Genomic DNA, 25,359 nt, shown 5'->3' with positions numbered 1-25,359 from the left:
AAATCTGATTTTCGGTAACTAGGGTAACTTCTAGGCTTTCTGTTTGTCAAGCAGTTTGAGAAGGCATTCAGCATTTCATTAACTCAGCAGATATCATTACCTTTAACTTTGGTGAATGTTTCTCCTGTCTGTATGACAGTTTGGAAAGAAGAGGGGGTGAGTGGGTGACAGCAGGCTCAGAAGATGTAGAAACACATACTTTGGCCGAGTGAAATGAAGGACTAGAAGCAAGGCAGGAAGGAGAAGTGGAAGGCACTTGCGTCTCATAGGTAAGTGAAGCTGGCTTAAACATTTAAAGAAAGACAACAGTAAGTGTGTGGAAGAGCAATTACAAAGGGAGAGGTAAAGCAGAGAGAGGAATACCGCACCACTGTCAACGAAAGGAAATGAGACACCCCCAACTTACCAACTGCTATGTTCAGTAGGTTTAGTTGAGTACATTTAGGATGAAACCTTGATTATCAGAAGCACAAGGATTGATCTCTGTTTAGCAGGACCCGTTTGTTATTTCCTTACTTGAGTAGCAGGTCTCTGTTTCCTGAGCAGCAGGTGCCTATTCCTGATCCTGGACCCCACAGAACTGCAAGCTGATTTTTAAATGCTTCCTCATTTAAAAAGCAGCCTACAGTAAAGCTCAGAAAGAAAAAGTAAATGCTTGTTCTGCATGTACAGTCAACATGCATGCCTCCAAAAGGCTTGCTGGATTGCACCCCTTGTCTGTCTTTGACGTACAGGAAGGGTAGCCAATGCTTGTGTTCTTGGAGTGGTGATGCTGGCGGGCACATTCTGTTTCCAAGAAAAGGGCCTGAAGTATATTTTGTCAAACAAACTGATCACCTCACAGATAGGCTCTAACACAGTTCCGAACAAGTTCTAACCCTTCAAGCTGAATGCAAGCCATCAGGGGCCTCAACAGATGTCTTGTTCTTGCTACCTGTCCTAGACTGCAAAAAAAAATTGTCTGTGTGCGCAGTGATGAGTAATGCTGAAAGACAAGCATTGGGCACGCCATTATACACGGCTGGTAGGGGGTGTTTAGCTCATTGGGTCACAGGTTGTACCGGCCAGGGTAGCATGAGCTTCACAGTTATGGTACACAAGTGTACCATAGCTGGGATGTTACATACAGCATCTTAAAGAGAAATGTAATATTAAACTGGGACAATCTATATTTCTTACAACTTGAACACATTCCTCTCCCCGCACACAGTCACGGTAGTGAGACCTGAATCAGCACCATGTGTAGCAGGAAGGGGGTTAACAATTTTTTACAATGTGAGAAGCTACTGTTTGCCTTGGGAGAAAAGGTGGTATAGCTACAAACAGCATCTTCCCTTCTGTGGCAAATATCAACTGTGGCCTCTCTGGTGGTTGATTTTCATTGGGTAAACTGCATGGGGGCAATAGACTTAACATGCCCTCTAGGCCATGATCCCATTTCCATCACTGGGGTCTTGTGGCTTCTTCTTCCTCGTATTCTTAAATAAAAGATATCTTAATCTTAATATACTGCTTAATGCCAAAAAAGGCTTCTGTGGCTACTATAAGAGATATATTGTGTAAGTCACTTGGGAACCTTCGGGTATCTAGCTAATAATAATAATATATTAAATATGTGATCATATTGGCATATCTTCTAGTTTAGTCAGAAGTTACACCAACTACTTATTGCCCATCAAAAGGAACCAATGGTTCTTCATTCCTGATGAGAGCCACAATTAATGGCAATTAGCTCCAGCAGGAAGGGAGGCGAGACTTGATTCAATTTGGGCAATATATAACACAAGAAGGGATTTTTTCCCATCTCCAAAAGAAAGGAAGTAGAGAGAAGGCTTGTGCATTCAGTGTGCTTGATGCTCTTCTTGAAAACTGCAATTTATACTAGAAAGGCACATGCAGGCAAAACACACACAAAATGGAAAGGTTAAACTTGAATTAATGATGCAAACGTAGGAAGTTATCTTAAGAAATTTAAATACCTCTTTTTTAGTATCTGGTGAACCGTCCCCTTCGCAAGGTATCACAGGTTCCCTCTTAATTGTTATGGGTGACTCTAAATTGTCATGACCTGACTCTTCCACTATATGTAGCTTTGCCAGTTGTTCTGTTACATCAGGGGCACGTCTGTAGAAACCTGAATCTTTACATTTTGACTGCCCCCCTTGGATTATTGACAGCAGCTCTTCACAGATTTCTTCTTCCTGTTCGTCCATTTCCATCAGTGTTCTGGACAATGGGCCTTCTTTAGAGAGAACAAGAGCTGGGCCTGCTATTCCTTGGACTTCTGGAGTTGTGCCTAAGAAGCCTTTCCTTTCCTTGACAGCGGGGCTTCCTCTCATCTCTTTGAAATTGCTACATTTGCTTTCACCCAGATTTACGCTATTGGTAGCAGGCTTATACATTCTGTCATGAAACCGGGTTGCTGGAGGAGGTGATTTAGAGGCAGATGAAGGAAATGGCTGAAGTAAAGTTGGAGATTCAGGGAAGGAGTGGGAAGCCTTTGGCGAGGTAATTGGAACAAAATGACCATGCTTTACTTGAGGAATGATATTACTGGAATGCTCCAATGCACTCTCTGAATCTGTCAAAGCTAGAGAGCCAAGTTCCTCTAAATCAGAAAGAAAGATTTTAGGAAAAGGTGGAGGAGAAGGGGAAGGTGTGCTGAAAGGTGAGATGGCAAGAGTCAGCGACAACCATTCATCAGTGATGGCCTGAAGATTCCCTTTATTAGAATCTGGACAAGGAGAAGATCGGTACCTGAGAGGAGGGGATGCTTTGGAATCCAACTTGAGACATAAGGAAAAGCACAGAAATTAAAACAAAGTGAAAAAAGGAATTGGGCTCTTGCATAAGTGTTTTTTTTTAAAAAGCCCTGTCATCTCCTGGCCATAGGATATTATTTCATTGAGCATAAATGTCTGAAATCGTTAGCACATGAATCAGAAGAGCAGAAAGCATCTCTGAAAAGTGAAACTGTTTCAAGTTCTTGCCCAGAGCTTAAATGTCAAACATCAAGACAGATCTGAATCATCAAGCTCATGAAGTGAATTTGATCCATGGGAGTTATGTTCTCTACTGTCCTTTAGTAAGCTTATGACTAATGGCCCAAATGTGATTACCAGAACTCCCTAAGAAATAATATTATTTTGAGAGGTGAGTGGTGCTGTCTAAAAAAGAAAAACACAACCCAGATTGAGGTGCCATTAAATATTAATGAATGCTAATGCTAATGCAACTGGGGAGTCTCAGGTTGTGCAAGCGTTAAAGCTTTTCATAACTTGACATGGGAATCTTGCAAAAACATCTTAAATACAACTGTATTTGACACATAATTACATGTCTTTTGAAGGTACACAGCATTCAAATGCTACTTACTGCACACCATAGACAATCATTGTAAACACACACACAGCTGTGTATTTTGAAAATCATTATTGGCTGAATCATATTGTAAAAATCAAATATTGATTGAAGTTTCTTTCTGGTAAAATAAAGGTCCTTTTGTGAGAACGGGAGGAGTTGTGGGATTCATACGTGTATCGCATCGGTGGATATCCATTGCTTCAGTAAATACTGAAAATGTAGTTTTTGCTGTTATTAATTCTGAACATTAACATTTAAAAAGAAAAAATCTTTTGAGACATTCTTAGAATGACTGAAATTAATTCTAGGAATAAAGGGAGGTGACTTATATTGCATCAAACCATTGGCCCATCTAGCTCAGTATACTATCAGGTAGCAGATCTCCAGGGTTTTAGCCCCCCCCCCGGTCATTAAATCTGCTTTCACACTGCATTTTATGACATTATTCTGACAATTTCTTACCTGGTAATTTGCACGTTACATTAGACCTTTCACATAACATACTGGCTAATTCTGGAATTCTATTGGAATACAGCGCAAGTTTAGTGCTAATTTTTCAGATAATAATACCAGAAATAATCCGCTTGCAAGCTTGGAAACCTGGAAAAATTGCAGGAGTTTTTCACTAGCTGCAGCTGCTCACATGACAGTGCATTTCTGCCCTTTAGGTGAACATTTTTGTTTTGTTTCACCTGATGAAAATTGTACTGGTATTCTGGCATAGGTGCAGGTAGCAGCAGCATTTCCCACATACAACTCTGTGTCTATACAACTAAAAAACAAAATATGTCAGATGCTAAAGGCAGAGGGCTGCATAGTGATGGGATGAGATCTTAGACCTCCTACAGAGTGGGGAACTAGTGAGCATGTGTATAATGGGTGAGAGAAGAAAACAAGACTTTGTTTATTGCAGCCACGTGAAAGACATTTGCGCGAAATGCTAGTATATTGGCTGAAAAAGCTATTGTTCCTTGACGCAACAGCTACTGCAGTGTAAAAGGAATTTTAGAAATCAGGACAAAGCACTACCATTTAAATCCATTAAACTAACACAGTAATGCCCATGTCTAAAAGCAGCCACAAAGCTCCTTGAGGTGGATGGTAGTCAGGTGCCATTATTTCCTCCCAGGAAGTGTTGGGATGTCAATGTGTCAAGATGTCATTCTGAGGAACTCCCTCTCCATTGCAGGGAAAAGGATTCAATGACCCCTGACTCTGATATAGCGCGAGTCTTAATAGAGCTTTTTATTGACTCTTGTTCTTCCCTGCTGGTCTTCAGCCAGGTGTGTGCACACTGGAGCGTACCCAGCCAATATATGCACCTGCCATATGTAGATCCAACTGGTCTACGCTTCTCTTTCTATGATTGTATATGCAGGCTACTCCTGCTCAGACAACTAACATCCAGTGTGTATGGTACTGGGGATGAGTAGGCCACCTGGATCTATCTATGTATCGGAGGTACATGTGGGCCACTGCACATTTCTATGTGCTCTCCTGACAAAGGGCAAGACAGCAAGGGCAGGAAATGGTTTCAAAATGTTTCTCTAAAATGTTGTTAGAGCAGTGGTTCTCAAACTTTTTTTAAATAAGGCAATACTTGAACATTTCTGGAAGCCTCTGCAGATTACCTAATAAATGTTTTCTTTAGCACTAACAATATCATTGAAAAGAGTGCAGTACTATAAAAATGTTTGGCCCTAGGCTAGATTAAAGAGTCCTTTTAATAGATAATTCCTAGAAAAAAAATAAGTAAATTACACTAGTGTCTTATTATGAAAATCATGGGCCCTAAGCCAGGGCCTTGATATTTTGATACATCTGACCCTGGTCAAAACTGCCTTGATCTCACTCATTAGAAAAAATAAATCAAGCACAAGGCTAAGTACACATATTCATTCTCAATGGTAATGTAGCCTTTCTGTAGACCACATGAACGGAGCTTGCAGACCATCAGTGATCGAAGACAGGAGTTTAAAAATTTCTGGGTCAAAGTATGCTTTGAACTGACTGCATGATAATCATGAAAAGAGTTTATCAGTGATATTCTTGGTGCTTGAAAGTGAAATCGGAATGGAAAGAGCTCCATTGTTTTTTATTTATCTTTTGGACACAGAAGGGAGGAGAAAAGTAACTCCTTTTGCAAAATTTGAAACTACTCCTATGAAAACTTTTGCACCTAGCATCACACTAGACATCCATCATCTATAGATTTGAAAATATTATGAACAATCACACAGGTGCACCACTAACATATGCATAGTGTGAAGAGCGCACGCTTGTGTGTGTGTGTGTGTGTGTGTAAGATGGTCTGTTCTGTCTTTTATTCTCAAATATTTATGTGGAAAGTGTTCATCAAATGCTAGTTGCAATTGTGCACTAGTAAAATTCACCCTACTGACACGTGCAAATATAAAAATGTTATTAGAGAAACTATTCAATTTATAAAGTTATAACCACAGTAGTATTTCACATTCAGGTGCTTTATCGCAATGCTGCTGACTGTTATTTATCTTTTGTTCAACACCTGATATTTTGCATGGCATCCTCTTAGAAAGTGCTGGAGGTTTGCAGTCTGATTTCAGGATGAAAGCATGAAGACTTTAAATCAAATAGTGTTTTGCAGAAATGGACAGGATATAGATTGCAGTCCATCAGTGGACCGCAGCCTGATTTCTGATAGACTGCTGCTCCTGCCCATGCTGGCCTCCAGTTAACAGGAAAAGTTCCTCAACAAAAATTGCAGTGAAGCACACACAGCACTGGCATCAGCCATCTCTGTATATTCATATCTACATAAGGATGCCCACACCTGCATAGCATCAATGCAGCACTGGTAACATGTCTATACAATGCTACATGTGGGTTGCCACCACTTTTACTGAACAATTTTCCAATGGTGCGGGGAGCAGCCCTGGAAGGTAGCACAGCTGGAGCGCAGGTTTTCCCAGCCTGCCCACTTCTTCCATAATACAAAATAGCTATTAAAACATCTGGATATTTTTTCATATATAAAAGCAACTTACTTGAATATTCAAGTAAGGATTATCTTTAAATATTGCTTCTTTTTAGGTTTTTCATACAAGAATTGCAACAGCATACTTGTTATTTCTATCAGTTACCTTATTCATTGAGAGTCACCCTCAGCCCTGACCCCGATATGCTTGGATTCTAAATGTTGTAAGGTGAACTATGATGAAAAGATACACTCTTTATGTGTTTATGGGAATGAAATATAATTTCAGATTTCAATTCTAAGCATGCTAACTTGGTAGGGTTAGGTTGTCCATCTTATTCAAAGTTATCAAGTTAGGGCACATACATATTACAGAACTTCACTAATTTAAAAATTGGTTTAAGTGACACGGCTTCCAGGGCTTAATCTGAGGTAGGGCTCAGGGGCAGAACCCTTAAAAAAAATCAGTCCTCAAAACAAGTGCAGCATGAGTCCATACTAGGGATGAATGAATCTGTCAGGATTTTGGTTTCTTATAGTTTCCCATTCTTAATTTCAGATCATCACATTTCCACATCAGTTTCCTTAAAAAAAATCCTATGAAAATGCATCATAATTTTGGTGTGCATTTCTCCTAATATACATATTTTGTATACACCTAATATACAAAATTTACATTATAGAAGTATTTTTGCAAACAATTTCCCCTAACATAATACATTTTGTATGTTACTTTAACTAATATATTTGTTTTAATGCACATGTTCCTCTGCTGTACATATTTTTGCACACATTATTTGTTTGGAGAAAGGCATAGAAAAATTTGAAAATAGAAAAAGAGCTTCCTTTTAGTTTGTGTATTGTTTTGGGAAGTGTGAAGTTGGAACGAACCAAAACAAACGCCTCCCCCATCCCTTGGGTCTAAGCATCTAAAAAGAGAAACCATACCAGTTGCCCAATCCATGTGGCCTTTACAGGCATTAGCAGTGCAGCAAGAAACTAGACAAAGTGGAAGAAGCTTGCATGCAACAGTAGCAAATGAATGGGATTCCCATTTGCTTTAAAGGGTGTGTGCTAACACAACGCTCTGAGAATAAAATAAAAAAAGGAAACCATTTCTTAAAAATATAAAGGTAACACAAAAGGGAAGAACATTTGTTACTGGGAGGTATATAAATACTGTAAATAAAAAAAATACAATCCTGTTTTCATGGAGAAATGCATTATAAATATAACAGTCATGCTATATGCTTGATCATTTCAATAAATACGTGCTAAGTCCATTGGTTCTTTTAAGCAAGGGTTGTGCATAGGAAGACTTCCTAGACATGGTGAAAAGATCAAAGTTTTCTTTACCTTAGTTGAACTTAAATGGTGTATTCTGTCACTGGAGTAACTCTGGGGTATTGGGGGAACAGGAGAAGCATCAGCTCCCTTGGCTAGATTCTTTTTGATGACTTCTACATAGGACACAGGGAAGATCCCTTGTTTGTTGCTTCCCGGAAGTTTGCCTTCATACCAATTTTGATCAACCCGTCTAAGGAGAATTACTCTGTCTCCCTGTAAGGCAAAACTCAACAGCTGAGAAATGATAACATTTTCATTACATTGCAAACCTTAAGGTCGTGAGAGGCAGTGCAATGGCAAAGAGTGAAAGCTATGAGCCAAACTCAAAGCTCACCTCAACATGTAGGCACTTTCAACATCCTTCAACCCCACAAAATGTGGATAATCTGGAGCTGAGCAACTGTTCCTCATTATTTTAATCCCAACAGCATAAAAAAAAAAAACCCTTTCCCCCATCAGGCTTAGGATTGCTTCCTACATCAACTTTTCTGACTAGCTACTACAGTTTCTACTTATTTATTACAGGTTTTTAAAATTAAGTTTTAATCAATTTTATATGATTGTATTTTCAATTTTCCACTATTGTTTTACGTCACTGGAAAAGTGAGATAAAAACAGGCACAGAAATGCTTGTGTCTGTAACTGAAAAAAGTGTTCAATCATGTTAAACTGCACATACCATTCTGGTGGTTCGCATAAGCACCACTGACAATGGAAATGTACAAATCTTATAGTGTTACTCAGAAACACTCTTAACAAGCCTGCCAGTTTTCATGGTGATATTAAAAAAACAACAGGGAGAATCCACAGGATAAAGTAAAACAGCAACAACAGTGTAAAGTAGGGATGGGGTTCGCTATCTGATTCTGTTCTGATTGTTCAATTTGTCAAATGGTCTACCAGTTCCTATTTGCTATAAATTGTTTTCCGCTAGTTATCATGATTCCCGATTCTCCTTTTTTCATTATTTTTTCTAAAAAATTACATAATTTTCTCCATTATTTCTTATGCTGCTGTGTATTTATATAATGTACACAGCAGCAGCAGATTACGTAATACATTATTACATAATTCTTGCAGTGGATTTTTAAAAAAAAATTACCGTGTTGCTAACAGCTGAAACAGCACGCAAAGAGTGTGAGCCTGTTTGACAATGAGATGAACTTGTGGATTATCCCAGAATTTGATACCAAAACTGATTTTGCAAATAATCTACACCATCCCTAGTATAAAGAAACCTGGAAGCAGTTTGGACATTTCTCTGAGATGTTCTCAGAATTTTTGCAGGTGTTGCCAGCATTCACCCTATGCTCAGAGGCACATGTTACCAAATTCTTCCAAGCTACCAGGAGGCGAAAGACCAATTCAAATTGAGTTTGCATTTTTACCAGTTTGTAGCCCAGTACAGTATCTCACAGAGGAGATCTGGTTTCCCACTCTCCTGGTGCATTCCCTATAGCTGGCCAATTTCCCTGCATTTTAGAGTTTGGTAGAAATATATGCAGCTATAAATATGTTCTTAAATTGGAGGTTTTTTAAGGATAGAATTTCAAATAATACCATGTCTAACTTATAGGATCATTTTAAAAATTACCTAGATGGTGTCAGCAAATTATTTTGAAGACTACGAAAGTGTGATATAAACACTAGGTATTATTATTAAAAGTTGACCAGTATCTTCTCTTGTTTTTTCACATATTTTCGCATTAGATGAGCCACAAATATCACCAGCCACAATGTGAAACAGTAGCATTCTGTTCCATCACTTCAGGCAACTTTGGTTGTCAAACAGTACTATTTAAATGCTTACTTGACAAAGAGGCTGTTGCTAATTGCTTACCTTTCTCAGTGACAGTTCCACATTTGTATCTGCATTAAAATTATATTTGGCAACGGCTTCTCCAATTTCTGCAACGTGTGCTGGGGGTGGTGGCCTTGCTGGTTGTGCTTTTTCTGGGGGGAGAAGTTTCTAAAAAGAGAATGGTGGTTGCTTTAAATCACTCTAATTTCAGCTTGTGCAACTACTTTCTAAAACTAACATGGAAGGAAATAAAAATGGCAATAGAGACAAACCTCAACATAAGAAATAGGAAAAATTCCAACTCTTCCGTAGTGCTCGCCCTCATACCAGTTTTGATCCACCTTCCTGAGGATATAGACAGTATCTCCTTTCTTAAAGGACAGCTCCCTGTAACAGATGTTTATAAATAGTAATATTGAGCTAAACGTTTGGATTTGCTAATGACATCTGTTTATACTCAAATTTGACTTGAATGTTATTATTATATTATGTCAAGGAATGCGAGTCACAAACACCTAACAGTTTGAAACTAGATTTGATGATAAAGGCCTGCTGAAAGCATAAACATTTACTATACTTTCCCCTAAGATTATTTGCTTTAAACCTGGTTAAGATCTCAAACGTACAATGAAACTATGCTTTAGTTTGCAAGGATGCATAGTGTGTAACCAGCAAGGCCTGCTGGTCACCTTCCAAGTAAGGAGGTTTACAGCCCAATCAGATACATGTCTAGCCAGAAGTAAGTCCCACTGAATTCAGTGGGGCTTACTCCCAGGTAAGTGGATATACGATTGCAGCATTAGAAACTGATTTAACTATGGTTTGCATGGTGCACATGTAACACCTAACTATGGTTAATGTTTTGCAAAATTAAAAGGGCCTAAATTCAATAAATTTTGAACAAATATTCAACAGGAAGCTCTCTGCTTTGAAACCTGTTACTGTGCTATTGAAAATGACAGCTTTTAAACATCAACCAGTCAACAAATCTTTTGATGTAATTGAAATGCCCTTCTACTATGATGTCACTGTATTCTTTGGTTCCTGCTTTCCCTCCTCACTTTTTGTATTTCTCATGCCTAACAGGAAGGTAAAAGAATATTGGCTAGAATGTACATGCAAACAGAAAACACACACCATATGTTGATTTCACATTAATAGCATCCATACATATGCCCCATGTGCGAATGAAGCTAAAAGGCACTTTTAGTATTATGTGTGAAAAAAACATCCTTAGTTCACTTTAAAACTGTTCCTGGTATTGCGATCAAGGAGGGAAGAAAGGACTTAGAGTGACATCCAATGAAGAGTAAACCCACTGAAATTAATGGCCTTAAGTTACCAACATTGGATATCACCCCTCAGCTTTAAAAGCCAAGAGCATTTTTATAGGTTTCCCATAATTTATTGTGCCTTGGATATAACTGAATGCTTCATGAGAATGATTCCATGATTATGTTGTAGTTAAATACTGCAGAGACTAATTTCTAGTTAAATTATTGAACATTTGCACATTGCAGAATGCACATTGCAGAATAGATCACAATTAGCCCATGACAGTTTAAGTACTTCAAAATACAGAGTTGTTTGTATCAATTAAAGGTACTATACACAGCTTTTGTTTTCTATGCAAATTGATCAAGCATTAATACTGTTGTTTTTTAGGGGGGAAAACACAGTCACTAATACTTACTTAGAGGTTTGAGCCTTAAAATCATATACTGCTCTAGCTGGCAGTCTCTGAAATGGAGGGAAAGACATTAGTTCACATGATATATAAAATATTTGTCTAGAAAGTTACAAAGAAGGGCATTTAAAAATGTTTGCATATATTCTTTTTTAAAAAAAAATGTAAGCACCTAAGTTAAAGGTCTAATGTTTTAAAATAATAGTGTCTCCAATGTCACATGTTAGCTTTTATGTCATAAATGCTCTGCCTATTATTGAATTAATTTATTCAAGAGACTTCTAAACCACTTTTTAACTGTAATGCAAAGAGCGTATAGTCTTACATGGGTGAGTACCAAAAGTGCAAAGGAGCCTTATAGAACATGCGAGTTTAGTTACCCTTGACCCACAAATACTGACATGTATGTCAGCCACACTTGGCTGACCCATAATCAGCATTTGTCTGAAGGAGTCCAACTCATACGCACATATATATTTAATTGATTGATTGACTGATATCCCATACTTCCTCCCAGCAGGAGCCCAGGGTGGCATATATATATATATATATATATATATATATATATATATATATATATATATATATATATATATATATATATATATATATATGTATGTATGTATAGAGTTCCCTCCATGAGGACACAACTCTGCCCCCAACAAGTTAAATGCAATCATGCATTTAACATAACATGCAGCTTGTTTCAGAGACAACATCAAGACCATTGGGGGGCAGGCTCTTCTCTTTCTTTCCCCCTAGTTCCATTGGGTTTACAAGCAAATTGCCTGCAAATTGTCTGTTGCGTTCTGGGCAGCAGAAAGCACAATTGATAAACAGCGTCCCTATAAACTCCTTATACATGTCAACAGACTACTTCAAATATGCTCTTTTGAGCTATACGTTTCCTTTTAACTACCTCTCTCTCTGGAGTTCCTCTTTTTTCCTTTGGAGCCCATCGACCCACATCAATGAAAGCTGAAGAATAGTTGCCAGGAGACTCCTGGTCTGTTGAAAATAAGATGCCATTCTGTGAAATTCCATTTACGTACAAATAAAGCTGTTGGACTTTATTTCAAGGGATACTACATCTAAAATATATGCAAAATGCAAGCCGAGACTAAACAAACACAGAAAAATAAATACATACATAAAAAGGACAAAGAAAGGCTAAAACTGAACTGTGGAAATTACTTCTACTAATACTTTATGGCTTCAAGCTGAACTTGTACAGTTAAAGAGCAAAAACAGGACCAAAGCATCTTTCTGAATTCTAACTTACACAACAGTGAGCTGAGCAACTACAGAAGTACAAGATACTGAAGATGCAAAAGGTAAAAAAAGCATAGCAACAAGCGTACAATTTTAAACATGGAACCACATGCAAGGGAATGTATCAAGCATGCCACAATGACAGAATGGTGAACTACTAGACATTTTCCAGATTATCAATAAATAAGTATTTGTTCCTCTTTCATATAAGAACAGAACTAGACTATCAGAATTGGGACTGCAGCATCTTCCCTTGTGCTACTTTTCCACTGAAAACTGCCTCTCCCCCTTCACTATTTCCCCCTGAATTGCTGTTTACTGAAACAGTATCTTTGGAGGCAATTTTTAGTGGGAAAACAGCAAACAATGAAGGGTAAATTCCCTCCCTAGAAACCGTAATAATAACTCAGACAACTCCCATCCTTGATAATCACGTGGCAAACATACAATCTATTCCCAGTTTAAGGAATTCCTGGAACGGCACATAAAAAGCTCTCATATTGTCATTTTATTCTGAGACAGCCATTTGAACAGGATGATTGTTGCAAAACTTCTTTTGGATGTAATCCTAAATATGCTTAGGAGAACGTTCTGCTGAATTCAGTGGGACTTACTTCTGATTAAACATATTTAGGATTATGCTGCTTGTAAAGAATAGGGCAATGAGCACATATCTGTTTTTGATAACTTCAAGACTACAGAAATTCTAAGTAGTAAGTAAAACAAACCTCTCTGCCAGTACTTTCAAATAGCGATTACAATCACGGCAGGGACAGGGACAGACCCCATAGAAATTTTCAACCAGCGTGCTGTGGTAGCACTGTGATAAAATATATCATCAGCACAGCTAACTTCAAGCTGCAACCTGTGTTAGCCTAATCTGTCCTGTTAGAAGCCACCTGTTTGCATAAATCGTATATATAGTTTTTTGCCACATGTAACTGGCAGATGTGTCTATCTTGTCACATGTACATGCAGCAGAAAGGACAATGAACTCATTGGTCCATTTCTTACATAATGTTAAACCATAGTTTAGCCCTCCATGCATAAGCAGCAGCAAGCCTTAGCCCATCTGCTCCTCCTTCCAGAGATGCTCCTGCTTTTAAATGAACCAGAGCTTCTCTTATGTTTGAACTGGGAGAACTCTGGTTTGTGAACCAGAATTATAAACCATGGTTTCATCCTGGCTTGGTTCAACAAACCATAAATTAGACTAATCAGAAGCTTCTCCTAAGTTTGGATACAATGAAGGAAGTTGTTTTAAAAACAGAAGCACATGCTTCCAATCCTTTCTTTAGAAAAGGAGAGTCCATAAGCCAGAGGCTTGCAGCTGCATGTACACATAGTGCTAAATTATAGATTAGTTCTATGTGTAAAACAGGCAATTGCAGAGTTGAATGTCTCCGAATATTATTTGGTGCTATTAATGTATACCAACATTCAATATTTTTTGTTAAAATGTAAAGTTAAGCTAAGTTATGTACAATGGAATTGCTACACAAAGACTGTACACAATACTCACCCTGTCTTTGTCCTGTGGGATTTGTGCCTCTCACAACTGAATGGAGGCGTTTAAAAATCAGTAAAGAGATCTAGTTTTGCCACCATCAGAAATGAATCCTTGTTCAATGAAAACTTATCTTACAGAGTCTAATATTCTATTTACAAAAAATGTTTAATTGAGCAAAGCAAACATATTTTTCAGACATAATTGTGTATACTCTTTTGTCAACCTAGCTAGAACCGAATTAAAAACAAGATTTCCTTCCATTGTTTAATGCTATTATTTAGCTTCTTACTACTCATGTATTTTATTGGTATATTTTTGCCCTGATCACAGACATCTTCTTTCCTTTAAAAACTCTGGATCAGTTCTTTGGGATTAGAGCTTTTCAAAGGTGTGATCCTAATTTCCATTATGACTCACCACCAACATATTTTAGCAGTCTATTTAAGGATTAACAACAAAGGTTACATTCTCCCTTTATTTGCTGGTCTGACAACTGCACCTCTGTGCAAAGATAGCTTTAATTTTACACTCATCGCTGACCCTTTCACTCCTATGACTTTTTGCACAATGAACTCTTTGTTTCTAGCATGTCTAAATACACAGTATAAATGCAATGACAATGGGCTGGAAGTGAAAGGGATAAGGGTGGATGACTTATTCACAAGCATAAAGAAAATGAGGTAATCAACCTTGGAAACATAGTGCACTATCATTTTCTTGGCTGCTGCTGTTGGTTGTTTCCATGTCTTGGAAAGAGGCACTAAGCGGTAATCTTCCACATTCATTCTGGTACAAAGGGCAACGAATAGCACCATCTTGAGGCAGTGGATGAAAAGGCTGGTGCATGGAACTCCTTCTAAGAGCTTTCAGGGAGGAATTCCTTTCAGGAATGTCTGGAAGCAGTTCAGAAATAAGTCTGTGCAATATACTATTGTCAGGCAAGCTTCCCCGTCTTCTCTCTGCTTTGATTTGGTCACAGATGTCTTTAAGAGCAGAGTCCAGGGCATCAAAGACAGATGATTTGCACGGAGTCTTTTCAGCCTGCTTTTTGGGGGTTACGGTTTTTTTCCTTCGGAAAGGCACTGGGCTGACTAGGAATGCTATCTTAGAGAGGCCAGAGTCTGAGTCTTGTCTTCTAGGGTCTTCTGGGGTAGTTTCCTGTTTAGCCCTTTCATGCTTTAGCATTGTGGTGAAGCGGGTGTATGATGCTGGGCATCTCCCTTTGCAGGAATTGATGAGGTGCTTGTGATGGTGGTGATGATGGTGGTGGTGATGATGGTGGTGGCCCGATCCATAAAAACTTTCAGACGATGTAAAGGAAAAGTGGTCAAAATCACTTTCACTACAAAAGGAAGAGCCTTCTATCTGTATGAAGTCACTGAGGTCAGAGACCACCCCATCTTGGTCACTGTCTGAATATTCCAGATGTGATCTTTGCGGTTCCTCACTGGTCACTTCAATGTGAATTGGCACTAGAGTTTTAGATTTGTAATTCCTTGGTACCTGAGTAGCGTGTCTACCTTGATTTTCCTCCTCCAGCAAGGACTCAATAGAAAACCGCCTCTTTGCACAGAAATTTTTAAGGGGATCAAGGAGGGTTACTGTCGATAATGCTTCCTCACCTAAGTTTGGCATTGATTTTGACTTCTGAATTAGCTTTTCAAATTCAGATATTCTACTGGGCACCATGTCTCTGGGCACCTCCTCAGTGGAGGATTCTTTCCAGCCTTGTAGCAGGTCTTTACGCTGTTCTTTTTCATACTGCAATACCCTGGACTTTACAGAACAGATCACCTCAGAATTGAGCAAGTCTTTGCGATTGATACGGTGCATTCTCTTATACATTTTCAGGAACCCAGGAGAATCATGTGCTGATCTATGACGTGCCCTTGAACGACTGGAGCCACAGCTTTCAGAAGCATATGGGGACGCCCATGTAGATGAGGAAACACCTTTGGAATCTTCCTCACATAATAAAGATACCATGCTTTCAGATTTATTCTGTGAGTCTGGAAAGCTACAACGATCATCTGCTAGCAGGTCATCACAACTACGAGATTTCCGCTTGGGAGAGGAAGTCTCTTCTGTGCTGCTCCAGACTTCTGCATTTTGACGGGACATTTGCCAGCCATTCTTGTAGCTGATTGCCCTTCTTGAGTCACTTGGCACAGCCAAGCGCTGTCCAGAGGTTCTACAGTAATCTAAATTGTTTGAGGTGCTGTAGTTGGGCACTGAATAACTGGAAAGGGATGAACATACTTTGCTAATATCCCCACCTTTATAATCCACAGAGCAGCATGGTGAAAGAGAGACATTGCCAGAAATTAACAGATTCAAAATCAGATAGAAGAAAAGATAATCAGCACATGCCAGAAAAAACAGAGAGGAGGTAGTTAGACTTCCTAACATGGCATTAAGCACTAAATATACCTTACCAAAGTGTAGAGGATGAAAAATATATCAAACATTAATTAGACTCTGGCTGTAATCCTATACTCACAGATCTGGGTACAAGCCTCATTGAATTCAATGGTACTTACTTTTGAGTAGACAGGTATAGGACTGCATTATTAATATCTGAAGGTGTATCAAACAGAATCAGATTTTTAAGAGTTGAGGTGGGAAGACAAGAATATCTCTTTCCAGCAAATCTACCATGTTCAGATCAAGATAGTCTCGTTTCTGCCCTAATGGAAATCCATGGGACTATGCTACACACAATGATCATGTCAGCTCTAAAAGCAGACTAGTCTAGTCACACATCCTGTTCACCTAGGTGTCTAGTTTGAGGTTATGTCTACATTTCTTGAATAATTGGTAAATCAGAAGAATCTTCTTACAGAAAACCTTTTATAATATCCATATCAGAGGATGAATATAATTATAAGCACTGGGTTTTGACTTCTTGCTTGGAAACTAGACATTTAAAAGATTAACTGAATTCTGATAATCTAAGAGCATTCATCACCCATCAATATCAAAACAATATTTTGCAGTTTATAATGAATGAGTATGTCATTACATCTGTGCTCATTTCTTACCTTTTGCTCTTGATGGAGATGATGGAGAAGAACTTGTAACAGGCTTCGTAAGTGTAGAGTATGTGCTCTGCGTATCTGTACGGCCCAGGCTAGTCCGGTTTGCATTTTGATCACTGTGCACCTTCTGATGAGTTACTGCAGGCTCAGACTTCCTTCTTTTCCTGTAGTCACTTGCAGTACTTGCAGAGCTAAGGAAATAAGGAATCTGAGTTTCAGTGTACAGGACACATAAAAAAAAAAAATTGTGATTATTTGATAGATGAGCTCATCAGCCATCGCTTACCTAATTACATGTTAATATTAAAAACAAAACAAGACGATTAGACCAACTGTGTAGCAACAAGCTCTTATATTCTCCAGATTAATTTGTTTACGTGTCCCAAGCTCTTTTAAATTGGCAAGAATTGCAGCTGTGGTCTGCTAGGCTGACCACATTGTGGCCTTGACCCTTTTATTCCTGACAGCAGATAAAGCTAGTAACACAACCCCTATAGGCATCAAGTTCCATGATTTTCCTTTGTCTTCTAACAACTGAATGAAAAAGGTGAAAGATGACAAGGAAATGATGTGATTTTGTAGCCGAAGAGAATGCCTTCTGAAGCACTGCATGGAAATAGATATCTTCCAGTGACAGTGTAACCTGTCTCCTTTACCAGTCTACCTAGAAGTAAATGCACAGGATTTTCCAAAGCAATAGTTTCTAGGCAAGAAGGATTTCCTATACTGCTGTCATATCATTTATAGACAACTCCCATCAGCCCCAGCTAGCATGGCCGATGGTCAGGGACAAGGGGATTTGTAGTCCAGTAACATATAGAGGGCCACAAGTTGCCCATCTCTGAATTTTACATCCTATTCCCCCTTTTCTATCCCCAGATAGTATCAGACTAAAAAAAAAATCATGTTGGAGAAGGGAAAAAGGAGGGAGAGGGAGTCCATAGCCTATTCCCAGTCTCTTAACCATAGTTAAGAAATTGCCAGCCATTTGACAGTTGCGGGTCAAAGCAGGAGGTAAAAAATTATTCATACTTTTTCCATAGTTCAGCATGTTTCTTGGTTCTCATCTTCTCCACCACCAGCACCTTTCAGTGTTGCAAACATAATTAGAAACTAGTTCTTTCCTTGTGCAAACTAAAACCAAATCTGGCTGATAGCAATGCTCTTATGCACTTCAACCGTTGCAGAAACAAGTTGCTCACCACAGATGTTAATTAGGATTTTGGAATTTCTTCACTGATTATTGTTTTGTTCTAAACATCAGAACGCAAGTACTTGGATTAGGTACAGCAAGTTTCATTCTGGTGAATTCAAATGCACTATAAACATGGCTAGGAGCAACAACATGCATATTTTCATTTCAAGGGTTTGGCATTTTAGAAAAAGAACGCACATAAATGTATTAACAATTTCCCTTCGCTAAAGAATCTTGTGGTGGAGATGAAGGGAGGTCTCATGATGTAGTGCATAAGGCCAAATTATGCTTCATGTGGTCCCTCCAGAATGGTGCTTTATTGTAGGTATACTCTGCAAGATGTTCTCGACACAATAATAATGCGTTGAAAATGGAAATGGACTGCCCAAGTTGATCCCAACTTATGGCTATCCTACGAATAGGGTTTTCATGGTAAGCGGTATTCAGAGGGGGTTTACCATTGCCTCCCTCTGAGGCTAGTCCTCCCCAGCTGGCTAGGGCCTGCTCAGCTTGCCACAGCTGCACAAGCCAGCCCCTTCCTTGTTCTCAACTGCCAGCTGGGGGGCAACTGGGCTCCTTGGGACTATGCAGCTTGCCCACGGCTGCACAGGTGGCAGGGCATGTAACCCCTGAGCCACTCACTGTGGGGCAATCTTTAGCTGGCCCTTGACACCCAGGAGACATGAGCAGGGATTTGAACTCTCAGACTCTGGACTCCCAGCCAGGCTGTCCTCCCCACTGTGCAATTAGGATTTATTCTGCTTTAACTTGTTCTGCAATGCTTCCCCAATGCTACAACATGACTACTGCCCTGAAGGGGTATAGCACAGCAAAAGCAGGACAAAAATAAACCAGAACATTTGTGGTATAAAAAATTATGTGATTTCACCAGAAAAATACAGTACATGCACTGATTGGAAATGAAGCAGTGTGATACCCCAAATTTTTTACAGGCACAAACAGTATTGAAAGCAGAATCGTGTGTGACTGCCCAGACAGCATCATGAGCACAGATCACCATGAATGTGCAACATAAAGGATGTCTGGAGGGGTCCATATTCAAACAGAAAGGCTCAAGAACAGATTACTAGATCTGTGCTAACTGAGATAAGAACCCCAGCCAGAAGCATCTGTATCAGACTAGGCTTAGCAAAAATAGGCAAAGGAGTGGAGTCTGTGCTTTAGTCAAAAAAGCTACATGGAAATGTCTTACTGTAGGAGGAATGTCGAGTACAGTTACACACACTTTCACTGATATTTCCTTACCTAGAAGGTCTGTCCAAACCTCTGTCTGTTGGACTGTAATATAAGGAGGTCTGCAGAGACAAACAAGAGACTCTGTTACACTTTAACATGGGATTTCACAGCTTTTATTCGTAGCAAATCACTCTGCAATGACTATAGGAATTACTTGGCAATCAAGCTAGAACGATCAATCACACCTACAGAAGCTTGAAAAATTAGAAGTTAGTCAGTTTTCAAAGTTCATCCATTTATTGCTTGAAGTAAAGGTCCAGCAGCAAACTGTGCCTTTTGAGTCTGTTCCCAAAATTAGATGTGCTATTATTTATAAACAACAGTGGAAGATAACACCTCAAATAATTCAGTCTCATTATTCAGTCAATGAATGAGAGTTGCGAGATATCCTGCAATTACTTACCAAACCATTAATTTCAAAGAAAGCTGGAAATTCTCTGTAAACAAAGCTTAAGCATCTATAACGTACATAGCCATTTGTTGATGTTTTAAACTTCATGTTAAGTGCAGAGTTGGTCCCACCAACCTAAGGACGTTTTCTTTCTTAAGAAGTGACAGCCAAATAATCTTTGGGAATGCAAATACTTTAAACTTGTTAATATATGTTCAGCCCTTAGTGACCACTATTTTTAATCTAGCCACTTAACGGCTGTCAAAGCTTGCGCCGGAATTAGACTCATGTAGTACTTCAGTTTGTGAGAGCTAGAAAAAGAATCTCGTCCCAGGAACATCTTTTCATGGGCATAAAACTATGCCATTCACATATTAAACATATTTTACATTCAGGCTATGTAATTTCAGAGATGACCCAAGGAACTGAAAATAGAATTTTCACACTGTGTACTACTGTTCTAAGTAGAAAAGCAGGACAACTAAAATCATACATAAATACACAGCTTTAAAGTAAAAAGTATCACAAGAAGCAATTTACCACTGTGCTGCATCTGGGCAAACCTGTTTACTTTCAGTGAGTGGCAGTAGAGCCTGATAGAGTGAATTCATATATATGTTTTATTTTTTTATTTTTTACATTACTTCAGTATTTTTTTCTTGAGCAAATATTTACAGGAACTTTATAATCATGCCTCTAGAGGTCATCCTTGTGCTGGAAGAGATGGCACAAGAGATTCTGCATTACCACCCAGAGCAGACTCTGGGTTTTAGTGAGCCTGGTCACTGGAGTATCCCTGTGCTACCTGCCTCTCTCCTTGTCACTGCTTGCCACCCCACATTGGGGATTGGGGAATAGGGTTGCCAGGTCTCTGGTTTTTGCCCAGAGACTCTGGATTTTGGGGTCCTCTCAGTGAGTCACCTTAATCTCTGGACTCTCAGCTTTTTTTAGAAAATTAAGTATCTAGGTGGTCTGGTTCATGAGATATACACCAAAATGTCAGCCATCCCCCCCCACAACTTCTAGTAAATGTGATCATAGCTGGCTGCTCTAACCCTACCCTTTCAAGTTTGTAGCCAATAAGAGAAGTCAGGGTTGTGATTTGTTCTCCAGGCAGTGCCTAGACCCCACTGCAACGCCCGAAAATGGTTGTTTTTTCTTGCTTATTTGAAAATCTCATCAACTGAGTAAGTATATAGCTTTCAGTTTCTCTCTCTCTTGTATGCAGAAGTCAAATATGTTTAAATTTTCCTGGGCTGTTAAAGAGGGCAGTGTTTTGAAACTGTCCCAATATGAAGCTTTAATCCAATACTCACTTTTATTTGAGTAAAGCTGCAATGCTAATCCCACATACCAGGAGTAAACTGCATTAAATTCAACAGGACTTACTTTTGAGTAGACATGGTTACGATTGTGCTGTAAATGGATGGGACTTTTGAGTGAACATAGCAAAGAATTGTGTTTGTGTTGTAAATCTTTCTCTCCCCCTCCAATCCTATTTTTTAAAGCAATTAGGTGGGGCTTACTTAGGTATCAGTTTTTATTATCTAGGAAACTAATACCGGTTTTTAAAAAAATGTTCTGCAATGACCAACTGGTTTAACAATAAACTATTATACGGGATGTATTTTTACATCTCCAGTGTGTGTGTGTGTCTGTATATGGAGTCTTTCCAATAACTGTGAGGTAGGGTTGGTGATTGGAAACCAAGGCAGCTCACAATAAAAATAAATCCCTTTAAAATCCAACAACCATAACAAGAAGTATAAACAGTTGCAAAACAGCTTAAAGTGGCATGATTCTGAATGTTGGGTTGGATGAATGAAGTTCCTTATCACTTGAGGTTGCACTTCTGTGCACACTTCCCTGTTTGAGTAAGCCCCATTGAATACTTTGGGACTTGCTTCTGAGTAATCAAACATAGGATTGCACTACAAATATCTTTACAGGTTGTGTAAATAATAAACATCTTTGACAGTCATGCTTATATAAATATTTCTCCATACTGTGTCCCAATAAGTATTTGATTTCACACTATGGTTGTACATTATTTCCTCTACATTTTAAGTGTGCCCTTCTTCCTTGGGGTGGTCACGGTTCCCTTCTGTTGTTTTCATCCTGAGAGGCAGATAGGCTGAGAAATGGTCACTCAGTACACTTTATAGCTAATTTCCATTTTGAAAAAAATGAATTAAAATGATTTACATCCAGGCAAAGTTTATGAAGTAGATCCATACAATACATTTAAAGTACATCCAACTCACATTTAAAGCGCATGACCTCCCCTAAAGAATTCCAGGAAGTGTAGTTTTCCCCTTACAGTTATAGTTCTCACCACCCTTAACAAATTACAGTTCCCATGATTCTGTGGTGCGATTCATGTTCTTCAAATGTGTGTTGAATGTACTTTAAATGAATGGTGTGGATCGGCCCTAGGCATGATGTGCATTCATTAGTGAATTGAAAAGAACAATTTTAAAATATACTTTTTTAAACAGAGGAAACGTTGTAGCTTAGTGTTAGGGCATATGCTTTGCATGCAACAGTCCAAAATTCAATTTCTGGAAAAGACTATTGACTGAAATCCCAGAGAGCCAATGCTAGTCCATGCCATCAGTACTGAGCTAGATGGTACCAAATGGCCTGAGCTGGTATAAGGCAGATTATTTTATTCCTAAAAGTGGAAAGAGACCCAAGGGCCACAGTGACTCCAAAATTTATTTATGTATTTTATTTACAACATTTATATACTGCTTTATTGTAAAAAATCTCAAAGTGGTTTACAGAAGGAATTAAAACAATAAAATTATTGGGAAAAAACAGTTAGAAACAGGTATTAAAATATTTAAAACAATAAAACCAACAATGAGTTAAAAACAAAAACAAACAGCTTCTACATGCCCGGGTGGGTTTGCCTAAACAAAAATGATTTTAGCAGGTCTGAAAAGAGTACAATGAAGGCATATGCCTAATGTCAATAGGCAGGGAGTTCCAAAGCGTAGGAGCTGCCACACTAAAGGACTGATTTCTTACAAGAGCAGAACAAATACTATGTGGAACCTGAAATATGGAAAGCACACCTTGAAGTTGGCCTGGTAGCAAATTGGCAACCAGTGAAGATTTCAGAACAGAGATATTATGTGCTGATAGGGTCTCACTCATCTCAGCAATCATGCCACAGCATTCTGCACAATCTGCAGCATCCGGGTCAGACTGTACTGCATGGGGATTTCTGTGACCTTGGCTGACTGGCTGACACGCTTTTTTTTGTTTTGGTTTTTGGTTATGAATCCAGACTGGTTGTGGGATGCTGAGTTCTCTGCCTTACTCATAGAAATCGTGTTGTGGTTGGTATGGTATTGCATTTAGGAAATCATCCCTGTCTTAAGTTTTTCTTTTCTATTTGCATTTCATTTATCTTTAACCTCACCCCTTACATCCATAGAAGCAACAATAGTGGTTCCATGCACTCAGTTCAATCCCCTTAAACCCACTGATGATGCACCTTGTTGGTTGCATGACAGTTTGTTTCTTGCCCAACAGTGGTAAAAGAGAATTAACATATTTGGAAGTGTGGCTGCAATTGTTGCTTCCAGGCTGCTGCCTGTGAAGGTAGACCAAACCATGTGTGTTTTCTTTCTGTCAATTATTACTCACTGGAATTGGGTTGGCGGTCAAAGTGAGTTTATAGCAGCCCACAGGGTACAGAAAAGGATAATCTTCTTACTTTTAGTCATTTCTCAAATCTCTTTCTGAAGTGAACGTTCAAATCTGTAGAAGTCTGGAGCAGCCATGTTAAAAGATAGGAGCAGGGCATTGCAGCCAGGGGGGTGCCAACCCTGCTTGGATATGGATATCTTTGCATAGGATCCCTAGTGAAGCTTTACCAACAGCACACTGCAGACTATATCTGCTCAGAAGTAAGTCCTGTTGAGTTCTATGGGGCTTAGTCCATAGAATTCTGTGTTTAGAATTGCAGCCTTCAGGGGCATCCATCTTTACTCCTGAGTGCTCCCATCTAACATCTCTACAACACTAGGCTCCTTTCTTCCTACAATGGCCTTCTGGTGACTGGCCTGGCCTGAGGGCACTTAAACCCTTTTTGCCAGAAACATGTAGGCTAGATTAAATGTTCCCTACCCAGGCTCCATCCTTTACTTAAAATTTCTATCTTAATTTCCAATCAGAGAAACAGTTTTGTTTGAATTGTGTGCTGCAAGCAACTGTGGTTGATGCTTAATGTATCATGCTTAATGATATCACTTGGGCCCGTCTCATGACATTACTGGGGCTCGCTGCCATGACATCACTAGGGCCTGCTCCCCAAATCTCAGGGTTTGGGTTGCTTCTCCCCTGGCAACTCTATTGGAGAACCCAGCCGGAGACAGGCTGGTGGACTGTTGAAACTGCTCTGCCTCCTGTGATGTCCAGCAGTTATTCTGGAGGATCCAATCTGCAGTGAGTCCCCTGGCAATGCATGGAGCCTTACCAGATGCCTACCCATGCTGACTCCTGACATCAGGCCTGCTACCAAACTGACATTTGTTACCGCTATTTGCACTGCAGAGTTTAGAACACATACGCTGTCATGTACCAGGTCAAACTAGTTGCCCACCTAGCCCAGTTCTGCCCATTCTGACCTGCAGTGGGTCTCCATGGTCTCAGGTCAGAGGCCTTCTCCATCACCTGCTACCTGATCCTTCTAGCTGGAAAAGCCAGGGATTAAATCTGGGACCTTCTGAATGCAAAGTATGTGCTCTACCACGGAACTATGGTCCCTCCCCGGTAACAAGTCCTAACAGTAATTTATCTATCAGGGATATTTCTTGGTTAAAAAAAAAAATCTCGGGCACCATACACATTTACATCTCCCCTAAAGTGATTTTCTCTTGAAAACCAACATATGCAGAAGCCTTTATCAACACTATCCAAAGGCTTATTTAATTATATGTAAAAGTCAGAAATAAAATGAAATGCATTTGAAACCTGAAAAAATTATCAGTATTACTTTAGCCTGTACCTTGAAAGTGTAGTATATTAAGAAGAAAAATATTTTCTGATTTGAGCAGGGAATAGATACTGAAGTAATTTAAGCAACACTAGACTGTGTCGGTGGTATTCAATGCTAGTTCTACTCAAAGTAGGCCCATTAAAATTAGTAGACACGACTTAACCCAAGTTCATTAATTTCATTGAGTCTACTCTGAGTATGACTTGGTTGAATACAACCCAATATGTATTATTATCATCAATTAGATCCTGGGGTCAGTTACAACAATATCAAAACACAGTATCAAAATCTGTAAAAACAATTTACAATCAAAATGATAGGGTGGGTCCTAAAACATGCATCTCAGGTGACAAAACGCCAAGGTAAAAAGGTGCATCTTTAGCACTTGATGAGAGGCAAATGATTCCAGTGGAGTTTGCAGAGAAAAAAGCTTTAGAACTAGACATATACAAAACTCCCTTGAGAAGGTTAGTCACTAATTTCATTGGTTAATCACTAACAAATGAGACTATTGGAGGTCGCTCATTCATA

The 25,359-nt window shown here is 39.1% G+C and overlaps 1 protein-coding gene across 9 annotated transcripts in view; it reads right to left on the bottom strand.

Annotated features, from left to right (window-relative positions):
• The window catches only part of SORBS2 (sorbin and SH3 domain containing 2), a 128,058-nt gene that overhangs the window by 26,801 nt on the left and 75,898 nt on the right, over nt 1-25,359 (bottom strand). For 4 of the 9 annotated variants that reach the window (XM_061585106.1, XM_061585109.1, XM_061585110.1 and 1 more), the window contains 8 exons: nt 19,436-19,485; nt 16,978-17,165; nt 14,626-16,212; nt 12,074-12,162; nt 11,161-11,207; nt 9,740-9,854; nt 9,507-9,635; nt 7,676-7,879 (listed from right to left, as the gene is read on the bottom strand). In XM_061585106.1, coding sequence (XP_061441090.1) covers nt 7,676-7,879; nt 9,507-9,635; nt 9,740-9,854; nt 11,161-11,207; nt 12,074-12,162; nt 14,626-16,212; nt 16,978-17,165; nt 19,436-19,485 — 2,409 coding nt within the window. Of the gene's footprint in view, nt 1-100; nt 284-1,979; nt 2,787-7,675; nt 7,880-9,506; nt 9,636-9,739; nt 9,855-11,160; nt 11,208-12,073; nt 12,163-14,625; nt 16,213-16,977; nt 17,166-19,435; nt 19,486-25,359 lie in introns of all 9 variants that reach the window. The other 5 variants (XM_061585112.1, XM_061585113.1, XM_061585114.1 and 2 more) reach the window with 2 other exon arrangements.

The sequence above is a fragment of the Rhineura floridana genome, chromosome 9 (assembly GCF_030035675.1).
Source record: "Rhineura floridana isolate rRhiFlo1 chromosome 9, rRhiFlo1.hap2, whole genome shotgun sequence".
Lineage (NCBI taxonomy): Eukaryota > Metazoa > Chordata > Lepidosauria > Squamata > Rhineuridae > Rhineura > Rhineura floridana.
This window is presented reverse-complemented; position numbering and strand designations above follow the sequence as displayed.